Source organism: Mustelus asterias, chromosome 11 (assembly GCF_964213995.1).
Source record: "Mustelus asterias chromosome 11, sMusAst1.hap1.1, whole genome shotgun sequence".
NCBI classification, from domain to species: domain Eukaryota; kingdom Metazoa; phylum Chordata; class Chondrichthyes; order Carcharhiniformes; family Triakidae; genus Mustelus; species Mustelus asterias.
Genome location: NC_135811.1, coordinates 63,570,535 through 63,597,576, shown reverse-complemented (window position 1 = coordinate 63,597,576; position 27,042 = coordinate 63,570,535). Strand labels below are relative to the sequence as shown.

Genomic DNA, 27,042 nt, shown 5'->3' with positions numbered 1-27,042 from the left:
AAGATGGACCAAACTGCCTCCTGCTGTAACTTTTCTATGGTTCTTGAGTGTTGTTGGAGCCACACTCACTCAGGCAAGTGGGGAGTATTCCATCACACTCCTGACTTGTGCCTTGTAGATGGTGGACTGGCTTTGGAGAGTCAGGAGGTGAGTTATTCTCTGCAGTATTCCTCGCCTTTGATTTTGATTGAGCATTTTGAGTAAATCTACATTAGTTTCCAATGATTCTTTCAATGTCATCGGGAGTTTTCTTGCAAACTTATTCTTAATGTGGCTACGTCCTCACCTCAGCCATTGACCAGAAACTGAACTAGACTCGCCTTTGATTGATATGGCGAGTCTAGTTCAGTTTTTGGTCAATGGCAATCCTCAGGATGTTGATAGTGGGAAGTTCAGTGATGTTAATGTCACTGAGGGACGATGGTTTGGTTCACCCCTGTTGGCGATGTTCATTGCCTGACTCTTATGTGGCCTGAATGTTGTTTGCCACTTGTCAGCCCAAACCTGAACGAGCTTTCCACCTCTTGAGTATTATTTCCTGGCACTCCTCAAGCTAGATTCTCACCAGATGTCAATGTCTTTCCATGTTTACTAATGGAATTAAATGTAACCCTGTAAGTGATTACAGCATTACCAGCATTGGTCGTCTCTGAATGGATATCAGCCAGGGTGCACACTACTGAGTCCCATGTAATCATTTTTGACCATGTGCTCGTGGGCACAAGATTGAGTGTGCTTGTGTTGCTATCGTTGGTATCGGTATTAGCCTGGGTCAACTTGAAGCGATGGGCCTTTGGGTGGGCTGCTCGACAGCTGCTGTGAAGCTGATGATTTCAGGAGAAGAGGGTGGACTAGGTAGAGACAGGAGCACTGACCAGTAATTACAGAAGGAAGGAGGTGTGTGAATAAACTGCTGTTGCTGAATGTTATTTTATTGTTCAGATTGGGACTCCGCCGTTAGATACCCATGAGCATTTCCTGGCAGAAGAAGAGAGGCTGACTGAGCAAGAGAGACATAAAAGGTGGGATGTTTTTAAACTTTCACTCATCAGAAATCAAAGCTGGATTTTTTTTTAGTCAAGGTGGTCTGGAGAATTCTTAATGATCAGAATCTGGTTGCTGAACCAATCATAACTTGTAAATTTGAATGAGTCTGGTAAAATTTTGAGGAGCTAACTAACTATCGTGGGAAAAAGGGAATGTCGATGGATGTTATTGACACGGACTTCTAGAAGACATGATAAGATTCCATTTCAAATAAACTATTAACAAAAACTGATCATGTGTTTGCTGAGAGATTAACTGTTAAATCTGGGTTAAATTAATTCAGCAAGTGGATGGGAAGCATAAAATAGTAAAAAGAAACATCACTGAGATCAGAGAATAGAGATGTAAAACAATAAAACTAAAAATGTCTCAAAAATCACAAATTGCTGCTAGGAATTGTAGTACAAGAGACTTGACTCAAACTAGACCAGAATGGGTTCACAACATTTCTGCTTACCGTTTTCCTTTATTCTTTCACGGGATGTGGATGTCACTGGCAAGACCAGCATTTGTTGCCCATCCCTAATTGCCCTTGAACTGAGTAGCAGTTAAGAGTCAACCACACTGCTGTGGCTCTGGAGTCACCATGTAAGAGTGTTCTCTTCCTGTTGGGGAACACTTCAGCGGTCAGGGGCATTCAGCTTCTGATCTTCGGGTAAGCGTTCTCCAAGGCGGCCTTCACGATACACGACAACGCAGAGTCGCTGAGCAGAGACTGATAGCCAAGTTCCGCACACATGAGGACGGCCTCACCCGGGATCTTGGGTTCATGTCACACTATCTGTAACCCCAACGACTTGCCTGGGCTTGCAAAATCTTACTAACTGCCCTGGCTGGAGATAATACACATCTCTTTAACCTGTGCTTAATCCTCTCTCCACTCCCATCGTCTGTACCTTTAAGACTTGATTACCTGTAAAGACTCACATTCCAACCATTATTCTATAAATTGAGTTTGTGTCTTTATATGCCCTGTTTGTGAACAGAACTCCTACTTTCCTGATGAAGGGGCAGCGCTCTGAAAGCTTGTGTGGCTTGTGCTACCAAATAAACCTGTTGGACTTTAACCTGGTGTTGTGAGACTTCTTACTGTGGTCACCATGTAGGCCAGACCGGGTAAGGATGACAGATTTCCTTCCCTAAAGGACATTCATGAACCAGATGGGTTTTGCCGACAATCGACAATGGTTTCATGGTTATCGTTAGACTTTTAATTCCAGAATTTTATTAAATCTGCTATGGTGGGATTTGAACCTGGATCCCCAGAGTCTCTGGATTACTAGTCCAGCGGCAATACCACCATGCCACTACCTACCCCGTATGTTCCAGAATGAAAAAGGAAAAAGAAAGGCTGGGGAGGACGGGGGAAATAATTTACTGGATGGTTTGAGGACTGAGTCTATTTGGTTTGAATTGAAAAGCAGTGGGGAGCTGTTACAATGTTGGGAATTTTTAAAAATAGAATTGTGAGGAGATTGATAAGCAAATTTGGTAGCAAATTTCCAAGGTTCCTGGGATGTAACAAGTGCTGTATCATAGAGATTAGTGCTGGGACCTCAACTTTTTACAATTTAGGTCAATGACTCAGATGAAGAGACTGAAGGCAGAGTTGCAACATTTGTTGATGACACAAAGGTAGGTAGGACAGTTGTGAAGAGGTTATAACCTACAAAGGAGTGAGCAAAGATCTGGCAAATGTAGCATAATGTGGGCAAATGTGAAATGATCCATTTTGGCAGGAAGAGTAAAAAATGAACTTACCTAAATGGTGAGAGGTTGCAGAACTCGGATTTGGAGGCATCTGCATATCCTAGTGCATAAATTACAAAGGTGAGTACACAGGTACAGAAGAATGATGATGTTTATTGTGAGGCGAATTGATTACAAATGTCGGGAGGTTATGCTTCAGTTGCACAGGGCACTGGTGAGACCACATTTGGAGCACTGGTTTCCTTATTCAAGGAAAGATGGGTTACCTGGGTATATAAATAGAGGTTATAATGTAAAAGCCAAGAGATCATGTTAGAATTTTATAAATCACTGGTTAGGCATCAGAAACAGAATGAAGCCAGAGAGTGGTTGTGGAGGATTGCTTCTCTGAGTGGAGGCCTGTGACTAGTGGTGTGCCGCAGGGATCGGTGTTGGGTCCATTGTTGTTTGTCATCTATATCAATGATCTGGATGATAATGTGGTAAATTGGATCAGCAAGTTTGCTGATGATACAAAGATTGGAGGTGTAGTGGACAGTGAGGAAGGTTTTCAAAGCTTGCGGAGGGATTTGGACCAACTAGAAAAATGGGCTGAAAAATGGCAAATGGAATTAACGCAGACAAGTGTGAGATATTGCACATTGGAAGGACAAACCAAAGTAGAACGTACAGGGTAAATGGTAGGACTCTGAAGAGTGCAATTGAACAGAGGGATCTGGGAATACAGGTACAGAATTCCCTAAAAGTGACGTCACAGGTGGATAGGGTCGTAAAGGAGTGCCTTTGGTACATTGGCCTTTATAAATCGGAGTATCGAGTATAAAAGTTGGAGTGTTATGGTAAGGTTATATAACACAGTAAGAAGTCTCACAACACCAGGTTAAAGTCCAACAGGTTTATTTGGTAGCAAATACCATAAGCTTTCGGAGCAGAGCTCCTTCGTCAGATGGAGTGGATATCTGTTCTCAAACAGGGCACAGACACAGAAATCAAATTACAGAATACTGATTAGAATGCAAATCTCTACAGCCAGCCAGGTCTTAAATGTACAGACAATGTGGGTGGAGGGAGCATTCAACACAGGTTAAAGAGATGTGTATTGTCTCCAGGCAGAACAGCTTGTGAAATTCTGCAAGTCCAGGAGGCAAGCTGTGGGGATTACTGATAATGTGACATAAATCCAACATCCCGGTTGAGGCCGTCCTCATGTGTGCGGAACTTGGCTATCAGTTTCTGCTCAGCGACTCTGCGCTGTCGTGTGTCGTGAAGGCTGCCGTGGAGAGCGCTTACCTGAAGATCCAAGGCTGAATGCCCGTGACTGCTGAAGAGCCGAGGGCTCAACTTTTGCCCCACTACCAAAATAGACCCCATCAGTCTCGCAGCGGACACAGAGGAATTCATCAGGCGAATGAGACTGCGGGAGCCTGGACTTGCAGAATTTCACAAGCTGTTCTGTCTGGAGACAATACACATCTCTTTAACCTGTGTTGAATGCTCCCTCCACCCACATTGTCTGTACATTTAAGACCTGGCTGGCTGTAGAGATTTGCATTCTAATCAGTATTCTGTAATTTGATTTCTGTGTCTGTGCCCTGTTTGAGAACAGATATCCACTCCATCTGACGAAGGAGCTGTGCTCCGAAAGCTTATGGTATTTGCTACCAAATAAACCTGTTGGACTTTAACCTGGTGTTGTGAGACTTCTTACTGTGCTTACCCCAGTCCAACGCCGGCATCTCCACATCAAGGTTATATAAGGCATTGGTGAGGCTGAATTTGGAGTATTGTGTACAGTTTTGGTCACCTAGTTACAGGAAGGATGTAAATAAGGTTGAAAGAGTACAGAGAAGGTTCACAAGGATGTTGTCGGGACTTGAGAAGCTGAGTTACAGAGAGAGATTGAATAGGTTGGGACTTTATTCCCTGGAGCGTAGAAGATTGAGGGGAGATTTGATAGAGGTGTATAAGATTTTGATGGGTATAGATAGAGTGAATGCAAGCAGGCTTTTTCCGCTGAGGCTAGGGGAGAAAAAAACCAGAGGGCATGGGTTAAGGGTGAAAGGAGAAAAGTTTAAAGGGAATATTAGGGGGGGGCTTCTTCACGCAGAGAGTGGTGGGAGTGTGGAATGAGCTGCCGGATAAAGTGGTAAATGCACTTTTAACATTTAAGAAAAACTTGGACGGGTTCATGGATGAGAGGGGTGTGGAGGGATATGGTCCAAGTGCAGGTCAGTGGGACTAGGCAAAAAATGGTTCGGCACAGACAATAAGGGCCAAAAGGCCTGTTTCTGAGCTGTAATTTTCTATGGTTCTATGGAATGACAGAATAGTTACAGCTCTGTTAGGTCTGTTGTGTCTGCTGGCTGTCTGAAGGAGCAATTCACCCATTATTGATCTCAGTCTTCTCCCCACAGCCCTGCACATTTAATCCAATTCCCTCGTGAAAGCAGCAATTGACTCTTCCTCCACCACAGTGCATTCCAGATCTTAACCACTCGCTACATGAAAATGCTTTTCCTCATCCATTGTTTCTTTCACCAATTACCTTAAACCTGTGTCCTCTGATTCTCAATCCTTCCACCAATAGGAGCAGTTTCTCCCATCTACTCCAACCCCTCAGGATTTTAAACCCCTCTATCACATCTCCTCTCAACCTTCTCTTCTCCAAGGAAAATAGTTCAATTTCTCCCAATCTCTTTCTACACAGCTAAAGTTCCTCATCCCTAGAACTATTCTCATGAATCTTTTCTGCATTCTCTCAAATGCCTTCAAATCCTTCCTAAAATGCAGTGCCTTATGTCAATGTCTTATGAATTATGTTGTTAAAGTTTAATGGTAACTGTATTGTTAAACAGGTGATGGGTATTTATTCATCTATAATTGGGGCTTGTTTAATTTAATTGGCTTAACAATATTATAATTTGTGATAGCTGGGACAACAGAGGGGTTATGGAGTCTTGGAGGTTTACAGCATGGAAACAGGCCCTTTGGCCCAACTTGTCCATGCTGCCCTTTTTTTTAAAACCCCTTAACTAATCCCAATTGCCCACATATGGCCCATATCCCTCTATACCCATCGTACCCATGTAACTATCTAACTGCTTTTTAAAAGACAAAATTGTACCCGCCTCTACTACTACCTCTGGCAGCTTGTTCCAGACACTCAGCATCCTCTGTGTTAAAAAATTGCCCCTCTGGACATATCTTTTCCCTCTCACCTTAAACCTATGCCCTCTAGTTTTAGACTCCCCTACCTTTGGGAAAAGATATTGACTATCTGGCTGATCTGTGCCCCTCATTATTTTATAGACCTCTATAAGGTCACCCCTCAGCCTCATACGCTCCAGAGAAAAAAGTCCCAGTCTATCCAGCCTCTCCTTATAACTCAATCCATCAAGTCCTGGTAGCATCCTAGTAAATCTTTTCTGCACTCTTTCTAGTTTAATAATATCCTTTCTATAATAGGGTGACCAGAATTGCACACAGTATTCCAAGTGTGGCCTTACCAATGTCTTGTGCAACTTCAACAAGACATTCCAACTCCTGTATTCAATGTTCTGACCGATGAAATCAAGCATGCCGAATGCCTTCTTCACCACTCTGTCCACCTGTGACTCCACTTTCAAGGAGCTATGAACATGTACCCCTAGATCTCTTTGTTCTGTAACTCTCCCCAACACCCTACCATTAACTGAGTAAGTCCTGCCCTGTTTCAATCTACTAAAATGCATCACCTCGCATTTGTCTAAATTAAACTCCATGTGCCATTCGTCAGCCCACTAGCCCAATTGATCAAGATCCCATTGCAATTGGAGATAACTTTTTTCACTGTCCACCATGCCACCAATCTTAGTGTCATCTGCACACTTACTAACCATGCCTCCTATATTCTCATCCAAATCATTAATATAAAGACAAATAACAGTGGACCCAGCACTGATCCTGAGGCACACCGCTGGTCACAGGCCTCCAGTTTGAAGAACAACCCTCTACAACCACCCTCTGGCTTCTGTCAAGAAGCCAATTTTGTATCCATTTAGATATCTCACTCTGGATCCCCTGAGATTTAACCTTAAGCAACAACCTACCATGCGGTACCTTGTCAAAGGCCTTGCTAAAGTCCATGTCAACAACATCGACTGCACTGCCCTCATCTACCTTCTTTGTTGCCCCTTCAAAAAACTCAATTAAATTTGTGAGACGTGATTTTCCACTCACAAAGCCATGCTGACTGTCCCTAATCAGTCCTTGCATCTCTAAATGCCTGTAGATCCTGTCTCTCAAAATACCTTGCAACAATTTACCCACCACAGATGTGAGGCTCACTGGCCTGTAGTTCCCAGGCTTTCCCTGCAGCCCTTTTTAAACAAAAGCACTACATTTGCCACTCTCCAATCTTTAGGCACCTCACCCGTGACTATTGATGATTCAAATATCTCGGCTAGGGGACCCGCAATTTCCTCCCTAGCCTCCCACAATGTCCTGGGATACACTTCATCAGGTCCCGGGGATTTATCTACCTTGATGCGCTTTAAGACTTCCAGCACCACCTCCTCTGTAATATGTACACTCCTCAAGACATCACTATTTATGTCCCCAAGTTCTCTAACATCCATGCTTTTCTCAACAGTAAACACTGATGAGAAATATTCATTTAGGATCTCACCCATCTCTTGTGGATCTGCACATAGATGACCTTGTTGATCCTTAAGAGGCCCTACTCTCTCCCTTGTTACTCTTGCCCTTTATGTATTTGTAGAAGCTCTTTGGATTCTCCTTTGCTTTATCTGCCAAAACAATCTTTTTGCCCTCCTGATTTCTCTCTTAACTTTAATCCTACACCCCTTATACTCATCAAGGGATTCACTTGATCCCAGCTGCCTATGCATGTCATGTGCCTCTTTCTTCTTCTTGACCAGGGCCTCAATATCCCGAGTCATCCAGGGTTCCCTACTTCTGCCAGCCTTGCCCTTCACTCTAAGAGGAATGTGTTTACCCTGAACCCTGGTTAATACACTTCTGAAAGCGTGCCACTTACCAGATGTCCCTTTGCCTTCCCACAAACTCCCCCAATTAACTTTTGAAAGTTCCTGCCTGATACTATCAAAATTGGCCTTGCCCCAATTTAGAATTTTAACTTCTGGGCCAGACCTATCATTCTCCATAGCTATCTTAAAACGAATAGAATTATGGTCACTGGTCCCAAAGTGATCCCTCACTAACACTTCTGTCACCTGCTCTTCCTTATTTCCCAAGAGGAGGTCAAGTTTTGCCCCCTCTCTAGTCGGGCCATCCACATACTGAATGAGAAATTCCTCCTGAATACACTCAACAAATTTCTCTCCATCCAACCCTCTTATACTATGGCTGTCCCAGTCAATGTTGGGAAAGTTAAAATCTCCAACTATTACCATCCTATTTTTCTTGGAGCTATCTGTAATCTCCCTACATATTTGCTCCTCAATTTCCTGCTGGTTGGAGTTATGTTGACTGTAAAGTAAGTCAATAACAATGATCTAGACGTGATTGTGGGAGGTAATATCAGTAAGTTTGCAAATGACATGAAAATTGGTGGTGTGATGAATAGTGAGGAGGAAAGTCTCGAATTACAGGATGATATTAACGGGCCGGTCAAATGGGCAGAACAGTGGCAGATGGAATTTAACCCTGAAAAGTGTGAGGTGATGCATTTTGGGAAGACTAACAAGGCAAGGAAGTTTACAATGAATGGTAGGACGCTGGCATGTACAGAGGACCAGAGGGTGCTTGGGTTGCATGTCTAAAGATCCTTGAAGGCAGCAGGACAGATAAGAAGAAGGCGTATGGGATATTATTAGCCGAGTCATGGAATATAAGAGCAGGGAGAGGATGATGGAGCTGTAAAAACGTCTGTTAGGCTACTGTGTACTGTTCTGGTCAACACATGAGAGGAAGGGTGTGATTGCACCAGGAAGGGTGCAGAGGAGATTCACCAGGATGTTGCCCGGGCTGGAGTGTTTCAGCTATAAAGAGAGGCTGGTTAGGCTAGGATTGTTCTCCTTTCAGCAGAGAACGCTGAGAGGGGACTTGAATGAGGTGCACAAAATTATGAGGGACATAGGGTAGAATTTTCCCCTTAGTGAGGAGTCAGTAACCAGGAGGAATAGATTTAAGCTTTGGGGCAGGTAGTTTAGAGAGGATTTGAGGAAAGTCTTTTTCACCCAGAAGGTTGTGAGATTCTACAACTCACTGCCTGAAAGGGTGGTAGAGGGGGGAGCCCTCAGAACATTTAAGAAGTATTTAGATGAGCACTTGAAACACCACAGCATACAAATACTGAATATTCCATTGGAGCTAGGAATGTTTCCCCCAAAATTCTTCAAAACGTCAGACACGTGTTCTAAAAGCATATCTCTGAGAATCTAACTCCATCCAAGATCAGGAGCCTATCCATGTTTGATTCTCTAGCACAATCAAACAATTTGAAAGCAAGCACTGAATTACGGATAGAATCCTTATAGTGCAGAAAGAGGCCATTCGGCCCATCAAGTCAGCACCGACCACAATTCCACCCAGGCTCTATTCCCATAACCCTGCTTATCCCCCGGTTGCCAATCAACCTAACCCGCACATCTTTGGACTGTGTGAGGAAACTGGAGCATCCGGAGGAAGCCCACGCAGACACAGGGAGAATGTGCAAACTCCATCCAGACAGTGACCCAAGGCTGGAATTGAACCCGGGTCCTTCGTGCTGTGAGGGACCAAGTGCTGGAAAATGGGATTAGAATGGATAGGTCCTTGATGGCCAAGGTTTGTGATTGGGGTGCCAGTCAAGCGGGATGCTTTGCCCTGGTGTCAAATATCTTGAGTGATGTTGGATGGTTATTCCATCAAAAAATATATCATGGAATTTTAACAGGTTAAATAATATTGCAGAAATTCTATTTGAAGATTGGGGCGGCACGGTGGCACAGTGGTTAGCACTGCTCCCTCACAGCACTAAGGACCCGGGTTCAATTCCAGCCTCGGGTCATTGTCTGGATGGAGTATGCACATTCTCCCTGTGTCTGCATGGGTTTCCTCCGGATGCTCCAGTTTCCTCCCACAGTCCAAAGATGTGCGGGTTAGGTTGATTGGCATGCTAAATTAACTCTAGTATCAGGGGATTAGCAGGGTAAACATGTGGGGTTATGGGAATAGAGCCTGGGTGGAATTGTGGTCGGTGCTGACTTGATGGGCCGAATGGCCTCTTTCTGCACTATAAGGATTCTATCCGTAATTCAGTGCTTGCTTTCAAATTGTTTGATTGTGCTAGAGAATCAAACATGGATAGGCTCCTGATCTTGGATGGAGTTAGATTCTCAGAGATATGCTTTTAGAACACGTGTTTGAAGTTTTAAAGAATTTTGGGGGAAACATTCCTAGCTCCAATGGAATATTCAGCAGGAGCACACAAGATGGAGGATTCGATGCTGGCAGCATTTCGACAATTTTTAGATATGGGGCACAAGAATCAATTCAAAAGAAGAACCACAAACAACAGTAATGAGGAGAGAGATTCTTTTGGTAACTTTAAACTCTGTTTAGAAAAGGAGGTAGACAAAAGGCGGGTAACATATAGGCTGGTTAGCTTAACTTCTGTAGTAGGGAAAATGCTTGAATCTATCATCAAGGAAGAATTAGCGAGACATCTGGATATAAATTGTCCCATTGGGAAGACGCAGCATGGATTCATGAAGGGCAGGTCATGTTTGACTAATTTTGTGGAATTCTTTGAGAACATTACATGCGCAGTGGACAATGGGGAACCTGTGGATGTGGTGTATCTGGATTTCCAGAAGGCATTTGACAAGGTGCAGCATCAAAGGCTGCTGCATAAGATAAAGGTGCACAATGTTACAGGTAATGTATTGGCATGGATAGAGGATTGGTTAACTAACAGAAAGCATAGAGTGGGGGTAGATGGGTGTTTTTCTGGTTAACGAACAGTGACTAGTGGTGTGCCTCAGGGATCAGTGTTGGGACCACAATTGTCTACAATTTACATAGGTGATTTGGAGTTGGGGACCACGTGTATTGTGTCAAAATTTGCAGATGACACTAAGGCAGGGCAAAGTGTGCAGAGGATGCTGAAAGTCTGCAAAGGGATATAGATAGTCTAAGTGAGTGGGCAAGGGTCTGGCAGATGGTAAATGTGAGGTCATCCATTTTGGTATGAATAACAGCAAAATGGACTATTATTTAAATGGTAGAAAATTGCAGCATGCTGCTGTGCAGAGGGACCTGGGTGTCCTTGTGCATGAATCACAAAAAGTTGGTTTGCAGGTGCAGCAGGTAATTAAGAAGACAAATGGAATTTTGTCCTTCATTGCTTGAGGGATGGAGTTTAAAAACAGCGATGTTATGCTGCAGCTGTGTAAGGTGCTGGTGAGGTCACACCTAGAGTATTGTGTGCAGTTCTGGTCTCCTTACTTGAGAAAGGATATACTGGCACTGGAGGGGGTACAGACAAGGTTCACTAGGTTGATTCCGGAGTTGAGAGGATTGGCTTATGAGGAGAGACTGAGTAGACTGGGGCTATACACATTTGAATTCAGAGGAATGAGGGGAGATCTTATAGAAACATATAAGATTATGAAGGGAATAGATAAGATAGAAGCAAGGAAGTTGTTTCCACTGGCAGGTGAAACTAGAACTCGGGGGCATGGCCTCAAAATAAGGGGGAGCAGATTTAGGACTGAGTTGAGGAGGAACTTCTTCACACAAAGGGTTGTGAATCTGTGGAATTCCCTGCCCAGTGAAGCAGTTGAGGCTACCTCATTGAATGTTTTTAAAACAAGGATAGATAAATTTTTGAACAGTAAAGGAATTAAGGGTTATGGTGAGCGGGCGGGGTAAGTGGATCTGAGTCCACAAAAAGATCAGCCATGATCTTAATGAATGGCGGAGCAGGCTCGAGGGGCCAAATGGCCTACTCCTAGTTCTTATGTTCTTATTATGTTCTAACAGATGACAGGAATTGGTTAACTCAGGCAGGGAAGTGAACCCCAGGAATAATCGAAGAATGGTAAACTGGTGTTCCAGATGTGACTGGAAATATGATGTGATGAATTGTCCTAAAGGGAATAAGAGGGTTTGTGAAATGTCATATGAGCAGGAAGGATCAGTGAGGGGAGGTGATGACACTGATCAGTCAAGAAACTGGTCACCAGAAACTTTCTGATGCTGGGTTTTCCAATGACAAAGTCATTCAATATTTGTGCTGTATTAGACAATGGATACAATGTATTAGACATAGATAGGATGCAACGCTGGGCGGAGAAGTGGCAGATGGACTTCAACCCAGATAAATGCGTAGTGGTCCATTTTGGCAGGTCAAATGGGATGAAGGAGTACAATATAAAGGGAAAGACTCTTAGTACTGTAGAGGATCAGAAGGACCTTGGGGTCCGGGTCCATAGGACTCTAAAATCGGCCCCGCAGATGGAGAAGGTGGTTAAGAAGGCGTATGGTGTGCTGGCCTTTATCAATCGAGGGATTGAGTTTAGGAGTCCGGGGATAATGATGCAGCTATATAAGACCCTCGTCAGACCCCACTTGGAGTACTGTGCTCAGTTCTGGTCGCCTCACTATAGGAAGGATGTGGAAAAGATTGAAAGGGTGCAGAGGAGATTTACAAGGATGTTGCCTGGATTGAGTGGCATGCCTTATGAGGATAGGCTGAGGGAGCTCGGTCTTTTCTCCTTGGAGAGACGTAGGATGAGAGGAGACCTAATAGAGTTATATAAGATGTTGAGAGGCATAGATTGGGTGGACTCTCAGAGGCTTTTTCCCAGGGTGGAAATGGCTGCTACGAGAGGACACAGGTTTAAGGTGCTGGGGGGTAGGTACAGGGGAAATGTTAGGGGGAAGTTTTTCACACAGAGGGTGGTGGGCGAGTGGTATCGGTTGCCGTCAGTGGTGGTGGAGGCAAACTCAATAGGGTCTTTTAAGAGACTCCTGGATGAGTATATGGGACTTAATTGGATGGAGGGATATAGGTAGGCCTAAAAGGTAGGGATATGTTCGGCACAACTTGTGGGGCCGAAGAGCCTGTTTTGTGCTGTAGTTTTTCTATGTTTCTATGATACACATCTACAGTATGTGGGATGGATTTGTTAAGGTGTTACCTGGATGTCAAGATTAAAGTCAAACCATAACACATTCAAATCACTTTTGAGACTGATGATTCTGTGTAACAAAGCTGAAGTAAACCATTTTATCAGCACAGATGCAGTATCCAGTGAAATAATTCTTAATATTGAGTATACCGTCTAAGAACAAAATTCAGATAAAGTTAGATATGTAACATGATAAGGCAATTGTTTTTGGGAAATGTGTAGATTTAGAGTTTACACCATTTGGACATTAATAATCATGATGTTAAAGAATCATAGAATCATAGAAACCCTATAGTGCAGAAGGAGGCCATTCGGCCCATCGAGTCTGCACCGACCACAATCCCACCCAGGCCCTACCCCCACATATTTACCTGCTAATCCCTCTAACCTATGCATCTCAGGACTCTAAGGGGCAATTTTTAACCTGGCCAATCAACCTAACCCGCGCATCTTTGGACTGTGTCTTGATGACATTAGGAGTTTAAAGGAAAAAGTCAAATTGTTTTAAAATTAGCTCAGCACTTTTCCCATCTATCTTGTCATAGCTAAAAATTCAGAGGCAAGGGAAATGGATACGCGAGATCACTGAGAAATGTGGTGAATGTAGAAAGTTTAGGCAGACACCATCATTAGCTTTAATAAAACCAAAGCAATGGACATGAAGGTATGGGATAAGGGCAAAACATTTTTCTCTTGCGCTTTGTGGACATGGCAACTAGATTCATTTTGTCAACAGTAAATATATATTGTAAAGAGAAATGGTATGTGTGGACAAGAAAATGGATAGGAACTGAACTGGGGGCATTGGCTAAATTGCAAATTGACAATGTGGCGGGGGCACCGACCGGGTGGATTCGCCAGTGATGAGTTTAAAAGTATGTGTGCAAATATGAATATCGTAATGAGAACACAACAGTAGAAAGTCCCTTTAGTAATGGGATTTGTGAAAGAAATTGCAGTAATTGACAAAATGCTTCACAAAAATAATTCATTTCAAATGGATGGGGGCTATCGTCCACATTGTTAGTTTATGGAAGAAACGCAAAAATATTTTCAGTGAATTGATTTGATTTATTATTGTCACATGTATTAGGATCCAGTGAGAAGTATTGTTTCTGGCAAGCTATACAGACAAGACATACCATTCATAGAGTACATAGGGGAGAGGGAAAGGAGAGGATGCAGAAAAGAGTGTTGCAGTTACCGATAAGGTGAGGAGAAAGATCAGCTTAATGTGTGATAGGACCATTCAAAAGTCTGATGGCAGCAGGGAAGAAACGGTCCTTGAGTCGGTTAGTACGTGACCTCAGATTTTTGTATCTTTTTCCCGATGGAAGAAGGTGGAAAAGAGTATATCCAGAGTGTGTGGGGTCCTTGATTGTGCTGGCTGCTTTTCTGAGGCAGCGGGAATTGTAGATGGAGTTAATGGATGGGAGGCTGGTTTACGTGATGGACTGGGCTACATTCACAACTCATTGTAGTTTCTTGCGGTCTTGGTTAGAGCAGGAGCCATACCAAGTTATGATATATCTGAAACAGATTTTTTCCATGATGGCCAGAGGAAATGGGCAAAGTATTAAATGAGTACTTTGCGTCAGTGTTCACCAAAGAGAAGGACTTGTGGAGGATGAGTCTGGGGAAGGGTATGTAGATTGTTTTGAGCTCAAAAAGGAGGTGGTTTTGGGGTTCTTGAGAAACATGAAGGTAGACAAGGCCCCAAGGCCTGATGGGATATACCCCAGAATACAGAGAGGCAAGGGAGGAAATTGCTGGGGCCTTGAGAGAAATCTTTGTATCCTCACTGGCTACAGGGGAGGTCCCAGAGGACTGGAGACTAGTCAATGTTGTGCCTTTGTTTAAGAAGGCTAGAAAGAATAATCCAGGTAATTATGGGCCAGTGAGCCTTATGTCAGTGGTAGGGAAATTATTGGAGAGGATTCTTCAGGACAGGATTTACTCCCACTTGGAAATAAGTGGAGCTATTAGCGAGAGGCAACATGGTTTTGTGAAGGGGAGGTTGAATCTAACTAACTTGATCGGGTTTTTCGAGGAAGTGACGAAGATGATTGATGAGGATTGGGCAGTGGACATTGTCTACATGGACTTCAGTAAGGCCTTTGACAAGGTCCCTCATGGCAGACTGGTGCAGAAGGTGAAGTCGCATAGGATCAGAGGTGAGCTGGCAAGGTGGATACAGAACTGGCTCAGTCATAGAAGACAGAGGGTAGCAGTGGAAGGGTGCGTTTCTGAATGGAGAGCTGTGACAAGTGGCGTTCCTCAGGGATCAGTGCTGGGACCTTTGCTGTTTGTAACATATATAAATGATTTGGAGGAAAATGTAACTGGTTTGATTAGTAAGTTTGCGGACGACACAAAGGTTGGTGGATTTACGGATAGCGATGAGGACCATCAGAAGATACAGCAGGATATAGACCAGTTGGAAACTTGGGCAGAGAGATGGCAAATGGAGTTTCATCTGGACAAATGTGAGGTAATGCATTTTGGAAGGTCTAATACAGATAGGAAATATACAGTAAATGGCAGAACCGTGAAGAGTATTGATAGACAGAGGGATCTGGGTGTACAGGTACACAGGTCACTGAAAGTGGCAATGCAGGTGGAGAAGGTAGTCAAGAAGGCATACGACATGTTTGCCTTCATCGGCCGGGGCATTGAGTTTAAAAATTGGCAAGTCATGTTGCAGCTTTATAGAACCTTAGTTTGGCTGCACTTAGAATATAGTGTTCAATCCTGGTCACCACACTACTAGAAGGATGTGAAGGCTTTGGAGAGGGTACAGAAAAGATTTACCAGGATGTTGCCTGGTATGGAGGGCATTAGCTGTGAGGAGAGGTTGGAGAAACTTGGTTTGTTCTCACTGGAACGATGGAGGTTGAGGGGCGATCTGAGAGAAGTCTACAAGATTATGAGGGTCATGGACATAAACATAGAAACATAGAAACCCTACAGTGCAGAAGGAGGCCATTCGGCCCATCGAGTCTGCACCGACCACAACCCCACCCAGGCCCTACCCCCACATATTTACCCGCTAACTACACATCTCAGGGACAATTTTTAACCTGGCCAATCAACCTAACCCGCACATCTTTGGACTGTGGGAGGAAACCGGAGTACCCGGAGGAAACCCACGCAGACACGAGGAGAATGTGCAAACTCCACACAGACAGTGACCCGAGCCGGGAATCGAACCCAGGACCCTGGAGCTGTGAAGCAGCAGTGCTAACCACTGTGCTACCGTGAATAGTCAGAAGCTTTTTGCCAGGGTAAAAGAGTCAATTATAGCAGGTATAGGTTTAAGGTGCAAGATTTAAAGGAGATACGATAGTGACTTTTAAGGGACGTCTTGACAAATACATGAATAGGATGGGAATGGAGGGATATGGTCTCCGGAAGAGTAGGAGGTTTTAGTTCAGTCAGGCAGCATGGTCTGTGCAGCCTTGGAGGGCCGAAGGGCCTGTTCCTGTGCTGTAATTTTCTTTGTTCTTTGTTCATGGTGCATCTGTAAAAATTGGTGAGAGTCTTAGCGGACATGCTGAATTTCCTTAGCCTCCTGAGAAAGTAGAGCATGGTGGGCTTCCTTAACTATAGCATCAGTGTGGAGGGACCAGGACAGATTGTTGATGATGTAAACAACTAGAAACTTGAAGCTCTCGACCATTTCCACTTCATCGCCTTTGATGCAGACAGGGACATGTCCGCCATTATGTTTCCTGAAGTCGATGATTATCTCCTTTGTTTTGTTGACATTGAGGGAGCGATTATTGTCATTGCACCAGTTCATCAGATTCTCTATCTGTACTCCACGTCATTGTTTGCAATCCGACCCACTATAATGGTGTCATCAGTAAACATGAAAATAGAGTTGGAGGGGAATTTGGCCACACAGTCAAAGGTGTATAACGAGTATAATAGGGGGCTGAGGACACATTCGTGCGGGGCACCAATGTTGAGGATAATTGTGGAGGAGGTGTTGTTGCCTATCCTAACTGATTGTGGTCTTTGGGTTAAGAAGTCTAGAATCCAGTTGCAGAGGGAGGAGCCAAGCCCCAGGTCACTGAGTTTGGAGATGGGTTTTGTTGGGATAATAGTGTCGAAGGCTGAGCAGTAGTTAATAAAAAGGAGCCTGATATAAGTGTTCCAGGGTTGAGTGTATGGCCAGGGAGATGGTGTCAGCGATGGACCTGTTGTGGCGATAGGCGAACTGTAGTGGATCCAGGCTATCTGGGAGACCTGAGTTGATGTATTCTACGGCTAACCTTTCGATGATGGATGTCAGAGCCACCGGGTGGTAGTCATTAAGACACGCTGCCTGGCTTTTCTTTGGTATAGGGACAATGGTCGTCTTCTTGAAGCAGATAGGGACCTCAGATTATTGTAAAGAAAGGTTGAAGATGTCTGCGAATACCCCCGCCAGCTGATCCACGCAGGATCTGAGTGCTCATCCGGGCCAGTTGCTTTCCGTGGGTTAACTTCTAAGAAGGCCAATTTGACGTCTGTGATGATGACCTTGGATATTGGTTCAGCCGAGGCTTCTGGGACGAATGACGTTCTCTTGCTGACCTCTTGCTCAAAACAGGCATAAAATGCGTTGAGCTCATCGGGGAGGGGTCACCTTGCCTTCACCTTGTAGCCTGCAATGCCGAGTAGGCCTTGCCATAATCAGTGAATGTCTGTGTGGCTAGCCTGGGACTCGAGCTTGGTTCTATATTGTCACTTGGCATCTTTGATGGTTCTCCGTAGGTGATGTGGGATCATCCCCCAGCTTTTGAAGGGTCGACAATTAGTTTTGTCTGAACATTTGAATGCCCTGCATGTAGGGCGAAAGACATTTATCAATGCTGAGGTTTCAGAGAAAATTTGGCCAACTTTAGGGCACTGTATCAGGCCAACAGCTGTTCAGTTTAATCCAAGTGACATAGTATAGAAACATAGAAAACTACAGCACAAAACAGGCCTTTCGGCCCCACAAGTTGTGCCGAACATATCCCCCCTACCTTTTAGGCCTACCTATAACCCTCCATCCTATTAAGTCCCATGTACTCATCCAGGAGTCTCTTAAAAGACCCTATTGAGTTTGCCTCCACCACCACTGACGGCAGCCGATTCCACTCGCCCACCACCCTCTGAGTGAAAAACTTCCCCCTAACATTTCCCCTGTACCTACCCCCCAGCACCTTAAACCTGTGTCCTCTCGTAGCAGCCATTTCCACCCTGGGAAAAAGCCTCTGAGAGTCCACCCAATCTATGCCTCTCAACATCTTATATAACTCTATTAGGTCTCCTCTCATCCTACGTCTCTCCAAGGAGAAAAGACCGAGCCCCCTCAGCCTATCCTCGTAAGGCATGCCACTCAATCCAGGCAACATCCTTGTAAATCTCCTCTGCACCCTTTCAATCTTTTCCACATCCTTCCTATAGTGAGGCGACCAGAACTGAGAATGTAAACTGTATATTAAAAAATAAAAGGGCTGAAAGAATGGAAAAGACCCAATGGGGTGTAATATAGGCTAGTGGATCCGAATTTTCATGAACATGGCACACTTCAACAAGACAAACAATTGCACAGCACACCCACTTTTTTCAGCTGAATCAATTGCTCCTAAACATTACATTGATTTACATTTATTACTGTTTTCACAACGATTTCTAATTGTTCACAGCCCTAAATCTATTCCACGCTGAGCACTTGGTTTTGGATGTTTGAATTTTGCCTTTTCACTTTATGAATTTCATGTTTGTGACAATATATTTAAAAGTACAATTTTTACTAGATATTTGAAATTCAATGGATCAGAGCAAAATGCAAAGTTGAGTAAATAGCAACTTAGCAGGTTAGTGAGAAACCTCGAGCTGCTGGTATACACAAAGCCTTTTGATCCAGGGAGGAATTGATGAGAGGGCTACCAGCAAAATTCAAAGCCAAGTTTTGAGGCTTGGAATCTGCCCCGCAACACACACGCACGCCAGTTGAAAGCCACTGCCTTTAATTGTTCAATGATTTTACCTGTTGTTGTTCCAATGCCACTGGAATGGCTCTTGACAGATAAAATACATTATACTGACATCTAAAAGCTGACCATACTCATGCTGATGATTCCAAGTGGGCCAAACTATGGAAGGTCAGATGGTGGAAATCGGGCGACTCGAGTAGGAATCTGCCAGTTGCTTCAGAATGTTGATTGGTGCTTAACAGTCTTGCCTCCATCTGAAAAAAGGAAAGAAATTTGCTTCAACATTGGCTGGAGATTCCTTCTCAGATTCTGTACTGTGCAAATCCACGAAGGAGACAGCGCGATCTATGTGCAGTCTGGTGTGCCTATTCTCAACATAATGGCAGGCATTTCACTAAGTGAACATTCACTTCATGGGACTTGTCCTTTAGGATTGTTGCTGCAAGTTTGTCCAGATGAAGACTTTCAGCTCCCACTAACAACACATTGCCACTGTTCAGATCCGGGTGTTCGTTCTACGGTTTCAGGACCAACATCGCAAACTCGCTCCCGAGTCAAACCACATCCACGGGTGCATAACATAGTGGGGGTGGGGTGAGAGATATGAGGTTAGGCCACATCTGGTTCCCCCTCCCCACCTCACTCCCAGTCCCAGGCTTTGTTTCTTGGGCTCCTGTTTAAAACCTGCAGCAGGCCACAGCACACTTGCAAGTTTTGTGTGCCGTGGCACAGCGTTTGGGAACCACTGACATAAACAGTGATGGAAAAGCAGCATTTTTGCAACATGACAAAGTGTTAGGGTCCAATCTCGAACCTGATGGACACTGATTATGCTGTGTTTAGATTCTGTAAATGTATCACAGGTGGCGAGGCAACATGCACTTCACAAAGGCTAGTTACGAGGAGCAGACAAAGGGCTGACTGATAATGAACAAAGTGACACTGAAGCGCAGAATAAGGCTCTTCATCCTAAAGGACAACAACCCAAAGTTGGCACTAAAGTAGCAGATATGCCAGCAGGTTCCAGTCAGAGAGGTTTACAGCATGGAAACAGGCCTTTCGGCCCAACTTGTCCATGCTGCCCTTTTTAAAAACCCCTAAGCTAATCCCAATTGCCCGCATTTGGCCCATATCCCTCTATACCCATGTAACTAAATGCTTTTTAAAAGACAAAATTGTACCCTCCTCTACTACTACCTCTGGCAGCTTGTTCCAGACATTCACCACCCTCTGTGTGAAACAATTGCCCCTCTGGACACTTTTGTATCTCTCCCCTCTCACCTTAAACCTATGCCCTCTAGTTTTAGACTCCCCTACCTTTGGGAAAAGATATTGACTATCTAGCTGATCTGTGCCCCTCATTATTTTATAGACCCCTATAAGGTCACCCCTCAGCCTCCTACGCTGCAGAGAAAAAAGTCCCAGTCTATCCAGCCTCTCCTTATAACTCAATCCATCAAGTCCCAGTAGCATCCGAGTAAATATTTTCTGCGCTCTTTCTAGTTTAATAATATCCTTTCTATAATAGGGTGACCTGAAATGCACACAGTATACCAAGTGTGGCCTTACCAATGTCTTGTACAATTTCAACAAGACATTCCAACTCCTGTATTCAATGTTCTGACCAATGAAACCAAGCATGCCGAATGCCGCCTTCACCACTCTGTCCACCTGTGACTCCACTTTCAAGGAGCTATGAACATGTACCCCTAGATCTCTTTGTTCTGTAACTCTCCCCAACGTCCTACCATTAACTGAGTAAGTCTTGCCCTGGTTCAATCTACCAAAATGCATCACCTCGCATTTGTCTAAATTAAACTCCATCTGCCATTCATCAGCCCACTGGCCCAATTGATCAAGATCCCATTGCAATTGGAGATAACTTTCTTCACTGTCCACGATGCCACCAATCTTAGTGTCATCTGCAAACTTACTAACCATGCCTCCTATATTCTCATCCAAATCATTAATATAAATGACAAATAACAATGGACCCAGCACTGATCCCTGAGGCACACCGCTGGTCACAGGCCTCCAGTTTGAAAAGCAACCCTCTACAACCACCCTCTGGCTTCTGTCAAGAAGCCAATTTTGTAAGCATTTAGATACCTCACCCTGGATCACGTGAGATTTAACCTTATGCAACAACCTACCATGCGGTACCTTGTCAAAGGCCTTGCTAAAGCCCATGTAGACAAAATCAACTGCACTGCCCTCATCTACCTTGGTTACCCCTTCAAAAAACTCAATCAAATTTGTGAGACATGATTTTCCACTCACAAAGGCATGCTGACTGTCCCTAATCAGTCCTTGCGTCCAGTGTGTGGAGGGATGTCACTATTGCAAGACAAGCTGGAAAAGCCACCGACAAATACATCCTCAAAGAACTCTGATTAAATTTTTCAAACACAATTTCTATTTCATGCAACCATGTTGACTTTGTCTCTCCATATTGTGATTTTTCCACATTGTGCATTGATAAAACTTTTTTATAATAAATTCCAGCATTTTCCAATGGCTGGTGTGAGGCTAATTGGCCTGCAGTTCCCTATTTTCTCTATCCCTCCTTTGAAAAGTGGTGTTATCCCAGAGTAACTGACTCATGATAAAGGGAGTGAATGTTGAACATGGTGGATGGATTGCTTTGTCCTGGAGCTGCACCTATCCAGGCAAGTGGGAAGTATTCCATCACACTCCTGACTTGTGCCTTGTTACTTGGGACTACGATGTTGTGGCCATTACGGAGACGTGGGTAGAACAAGGACAGGAATGGTTGTTGGACGTTCCGGGGTATAGATGTTTCAGTAAGTGTAGGGAAGCTGGTAAAAGAGGTGGAGGAGTAGCATTGTTAATCAAGGATAGTTTAACGGCTGCGGAAAAGCACTTTGAGGGGGATATGCACACTGAGGTAATATGGGCTGCAGTTAGAAACAGGAAAGGAGCGGTCACGTTGCTAGGAGTTTACTATAGGCCCCCAAATAGTAATAGAGATGTGGAGGAAGAAATTGCTAAGCAGATTATGGATACGTGTGGGGGTCACAGGGTAGTTGTCATGGGGGACTTTAACTTTCCAAATATTGATTGGAACCTTTGTAGGTCAAATAGTTTGGATGGGGCAGTTTTTGTGCAGTGTGTGCAGGAGGGTTTCCTGACACAATATGTGGATAGGCCGACAAGGGGTGAGGCCACATTGGATTTGGTACTGGGAAATGAACCGGGCCAAGTGTTAGATTTGGTTGTGGGAGAGAACTTTGGAGATAGTGACCACAATTCGGTGTCTTTTGTTATTGCAATGGAGAGGGATAGGGCCGGACGGCAGGGCAAGTCTTACAATTGGGGGAGAGGTAATTATGATGCGATTAGGCAAGAATTAGGGGGCATAAGATGGGAACAGAAACTGTCAGGGAAAGGCACTGATGAAAAGTGGAACTTTTTCAAGGAACAAATACTGGGTGTCCTTGATAGGTATGTCCCTGTCAGGCAGGGAGGAAATGGCCGAGTGAGGGAACCGTGGTTCACAAAAGAGGTGGAATGTCTTGTGAAAAGGAAGAGGGAAGCTTATGTAGGGATGAGGAAACAAGGTTCAGATGGCTCGATTGAGGGTTACATGTTAGCAAGGAATGAGCTGAAAAAGGGGCTGAGGAGAGCTAGGAGGGGACATGAGAAGTCCTTGGCGGGTCGGATCAAGGAAAACCCCAAGGCTTTTTACTCTTATGTGAGGAATAAAAGAATGACCAGGGTGAGGTTAGGGCCGGTCAAGGACAGTGGTGGGAACTTGTGTATGGAGTCAGTAGAGATAGGCGAGGTGATGAATGAATACTTTTCTTCAGTGTTCACCAAGGAGAGGGGCCATGTTTTTCAGGAAGAGAAGGTGTTACAGGCTAATAGGCTGGAGGAAATAGATGTTCGGAGGGAGGATGTATTGGCAGTTTTGAATAAACTGAAGGTCGATAAGTCCCCTGGGCCTGATGAAATGTATCCTAGGATTCTTTGGGAGGCGAGGGATGAGATTGCAGAGCCTTTGGCTTTGATCTTTGGGTCCTCGCTGTCCACGGGGATGGTGCCAGAGGACTGGAGAGTGGCAAATGTTGTTCCTCTGTTTAAGAAAGGGAATAGAAATGACCCTGGTAATTATAGACCGGTTAGTCTGACTTCGGTGGTTGGTAAATTGATGGAAAAGGTCCTTGGGGATGGGATTTACGACCATTTAGAAAGATGCGGATTAATCCGGGATAGTCAGCACGGATTTGTGAAGGGTAAATCGTGCCTCACAAATTTGATAGAATTTTTTGAGGAGGTAACTCGGTGTGTTGATGAAGGTAGGGCGGTTGATGTCATATACATGGATTTTAGTAAGGCGTTTGATAAGGTCCCCCATGGTCGGCTTATGATGAAAGTAAGGAGGTGTGGGATCGAGGGAAAGTTGGCCGATTGGATAGGTAACTGGCTATCTGATCGAAGACAGAGGGTGGTGGTGGATGGAAAATTTTCGGACTGGAGGCAGGTTGCTAGCGGAGTGCCGCAGGGATCGGTGCTTGGTCCTCTGCTCTTTGTGATTTTTATTAATGACTTAGAGGAGGGGGCTGAAGGGTGGATCAGTAAATTTGCTGATGACACCAAGATTGGTGGAGTAGTGGATGAGGTGGAGGGCTGTTGTAGGCTGCAAAGAGACATAGATAGGATGCAAAGCTGGGCTGAAAAATGGCAAATGGAGTTTAACCCTGATAAATGTGAGGTGATTCATTTTGGTAGGACTAATTTAAATGTGGATTACAGGGTCAAAGGTAGGGTTCTGAAGACTGTGGAGGAACAGAGAGATCTTGGGGTCCATATCCACAGATCTCTAAAGGTTGCCACTCAAGTGGATAGAGCTGTGAAGAAGGCATATAGTGTGTTAGCTTTTATTAACAGGGGGTTTGAGTTTAAGAGCCGTGGGGTTATGCTGCAACTGTACAGGACCTTGGTGAGACCGCATTTGGAATATTGCGTGCAGTTCTGGTCACCTCACTATAAGAAGGATGTGGAAGCGCTGGAAAGAGTGCAGAGGAGATTTACCAGGATGCTGCCTGGTTTGGAGTGTCGGTCTTATGAGGAAAGGTTGAGGGAGCTGGGGCTGTTCTCTCTGGAGCGGAGGAGATTGAGGGGAGACTTAATAGAGGTTTATAAAATGATGAAGGGGATAGATCGAGTGAACGTTCAAAGACTATTTCCTCGGGTGGATGGAGCTATTACAAGGGGGCATAACTATAGGGTTCATGGTGGGAGATATAGGAAGGATATCAGAGGTAGGTTCTTTACGCAGAGAGTGGTTGGGGTGTGGAATGGACTGCCTGCAGTGATAGTGGAGTCAGACACTTTAGGAACATTTAAGCGGTTATTGGATAGGCACATGGAGCACACCAGGATGGTAGGGAGTGGGATAGCTTGATCTTGGTTTCAGATGAAGGTCGGCACAACATCGTGGGCCGAAGGGCCTGTTCTGTGCTGTACTGTTCTATGTTCTATGTTCTATGAACAGACTTTGGGGAGTCAGGAGGTGAGTTACTCACTGCCGAATTCCCAGCCTCTGTCCTGCTCTGGAAGCTACAGTATTTATATGGCTGGTCCAGTTCAGTTTCTGGTCTATGGTAGCCCCCAGGATGTTGATAGTGGAGGATTCAGTGATGGTAATGTCATTGAATGTCAAGAAGCGATGGTTGGACTCTTGCAGAGATGGTCATTACCTCAACACTTATGTGGCGTGAATGTTTCTTGCCACTCATCAACCTGAACCTCAATATTGTTCAGGCTTCACTGCATGCAGACATGGTACTGAACACTGAAATCATCAACAAACATTCGTATCCTGACCTTATGACTGAGGAAGGTCATTAATGAAGCAGCTGAAGATGGTTGAGCCTAGGACACTATGCTGAGGGACTTCAGCCCTGGAGCTGAGATCATTGACCTCCAATCGCCACAACTCTCTTCCTTTGGTGAGAGTTTTTCCCCCGATTCTCATTGACTCCAGTTTTACAGCTAAGTGTTTCCTGGTAATTTCTATGAATGTCATTATGTTTTGTTTGGATTGTGTAGGTTTGAGAAGGTTTACACTCACACCTTGTATTACCTGGCACAAGTCTACAAACACCTAGATATGATTGAGAAGGCTGCTTGGTACTGCCACACTACTCTGCAACGCCAGCTGCAGTTTGCCAGTTACAACCCTGTGGAGTGGGCTATCAATGCTGCTACCTTGTCACAGTATTATATCACGAAGGTAAGTCTGCCTGTGCTCAGTCTCCTGAAAGCAACCCTCTGCATTATTGTTAATGCATGCCTCAGGATCAGTGCAAGGTGGTGTGTGGGTTTGATAGAGGTATTTAGCAGCTGATTTGAAATGAGAACTCCCAACTGCTGTGTGGCAATCCATCACTAGACGTCACAAGATGCTTCGATTGAGGAAGGATCATGGGGAGGCACGGTAGCACAGTGGTTAGCACTGCTGCTTCACAGCTCCAGGGACCTGGGTTCGATTCCCGGCTTGGGTCACTGTCTGCATGGAGTTTGCACATTCTCCTCGTGTCTGCGTGGGTTTCCTCCGGGTGCTCCGGTTTCCTCCCACAGTCCAAAGATGTGCGGGTTAGGTCGATTGGCCAAGCTAAAATTGCCCTTAGTGTCCTGAGATGTGTAGGTTAGAGGGATTAGTGGGTAAATATGTAGGGATGTGGGGGTAGGGCCTGGGTGGGATTGTGGTCGGTGCAGACTCGATGGACCAAATGGCCTCTTTCTGTGCTGTAGGGTTTCTATGATTTCTATGGGAGTGGGGTCGGGGGAGACAGGGAGAGAGTGGGGGGAGTCGGGGGAGACGGAGAGAGTGGGGGGAGTCGGGGGAGACGGAGAGAGTGGGGGGTCGTGGGAGACAGGCAGAGAGTGGGGGGTCGGGGGAGACGGGCAGAGAGTGGGGGGGTCAGGGGAGACAGGCAGAGAATGATGGGGGTTGGGGGAGACAGGCAGAGAATGGGGGGTCGGGGGAGACGGGCAGAGAGTGGGGGGGTCAGGGGAGACAGGCAGAGAATGATGGGGGTTGGGGAGACAGGCAGAGAGTGGGGGGTCGGGGGAGACGGGCAGAGAGTGGGGGGGTCAGGGAAGACGAGCAGAGAGTGGGGGGGGGTTGTGGGGAGACAGGCAGAGAGTGGGGGGGGTCAGGGAAGATGAGCAGAGAGTGGGGGGGGTCGGGGAAGACAGGCAGAGAGTGGGGGGAGGCGGGGGAGACGGAGAGAGTCGGAGACACGGAGAGAGTGGGGGGTCGGGGGAAACGGGGAGGGAATGGGTGTCAGGAGAGTGGGGTTTGGGGGCGACGAGGGAGTGGGAGTCGGGGGAGATGTGGAGGGAGTGGGGGGTTTGAGAGAGACGAGGAGTGAGTGGCGGGGTTTGAGAGAGACGAGAAATGAGTGCGGGGGAGACGGAGAGAGTGCGGAGCTTGGGGGAGACTGAAAGAGTGGGGGAATCGGGGGAGAGACAGAGTGGGGGGTCGGGGAGATAGTGAGAGAGTGGAGGGGTCAGGAGAGGCAGGGAGGGAGGTCGGGAGACAAGGAGGAGTGGGGGTTTGGGGGAGACGGGGAGGGAGTGGGGGGTGGTCGGAATACGGGGAGAGTGTGGGGGAGGTCGGGGGAGACGGGGAAGGGGTGGGGTGGTTTGAGAGACAAGGAGTGAGTGGGCGGGTTTGAGAGAGACGAGTGAGTTGGGCCGGGGAGATGGAGAGAGTGTGGAGGTCTGGGGAGGCAGGGAGAAAGTGGGGCGATTGGGGGAGACAGAAAGAGTGGGGGGGTTTGAGAGAGACGAGGAGTGAATGGGAGCCAGGGGAGACGGAGAGAGTGCGGGGGTCTGGGGAGGCAGGGAGAGAGTCGGAGGATCGGGAAGATAGGGAGGGGGTGGGGGGTGGAGGGTGGTTGGGGAGTCAGAGAGTGGGGGGGTCGGGGAGGCTGGGAGAGGGTGGGGGGGTTGGAGAGATGGAGAGAGTGGGGGGGTTGGGGAGATGGAGAGAGTGGGGGGGGTTGGGGAGACCGAGAGATTGGGGGGTTGGGGAGATGGAGAGAGTGGGGGGGTTGGGGAGACGGAGAGTGTGGGGGGGGGGTCGGGGAGAGTGGGGGGCGTCAGGGAGACGGGGGGAGAGTGGTGGGTCAGTGGAGTAG

General features: G+C 45.7%; 1 protein-coding gene across 1 annotated transcript in view; it reads left to right on the top strand.

Moving 5' to 3' along the window:
• Positions 1-27,042, top strand: part of kifbp (kinesin family binding protein) — an 81,073-nt gene that overhangs the window by 39,324 nt on the left and 14,707 nt on the right. The window contains exons 3-4 of the mRNA XM_078223662.1: positions 943-1,022; positions 24,944-25,127. Coding sequence (XP_078079788.1) covers positions 943-1,022; positions 24,944-25,127 — 264 coding nt within the window. The remainder of the gene's footprint in view (positions 1-942; positions 1,023-24,943; positions 25,128-27,042) is intronic.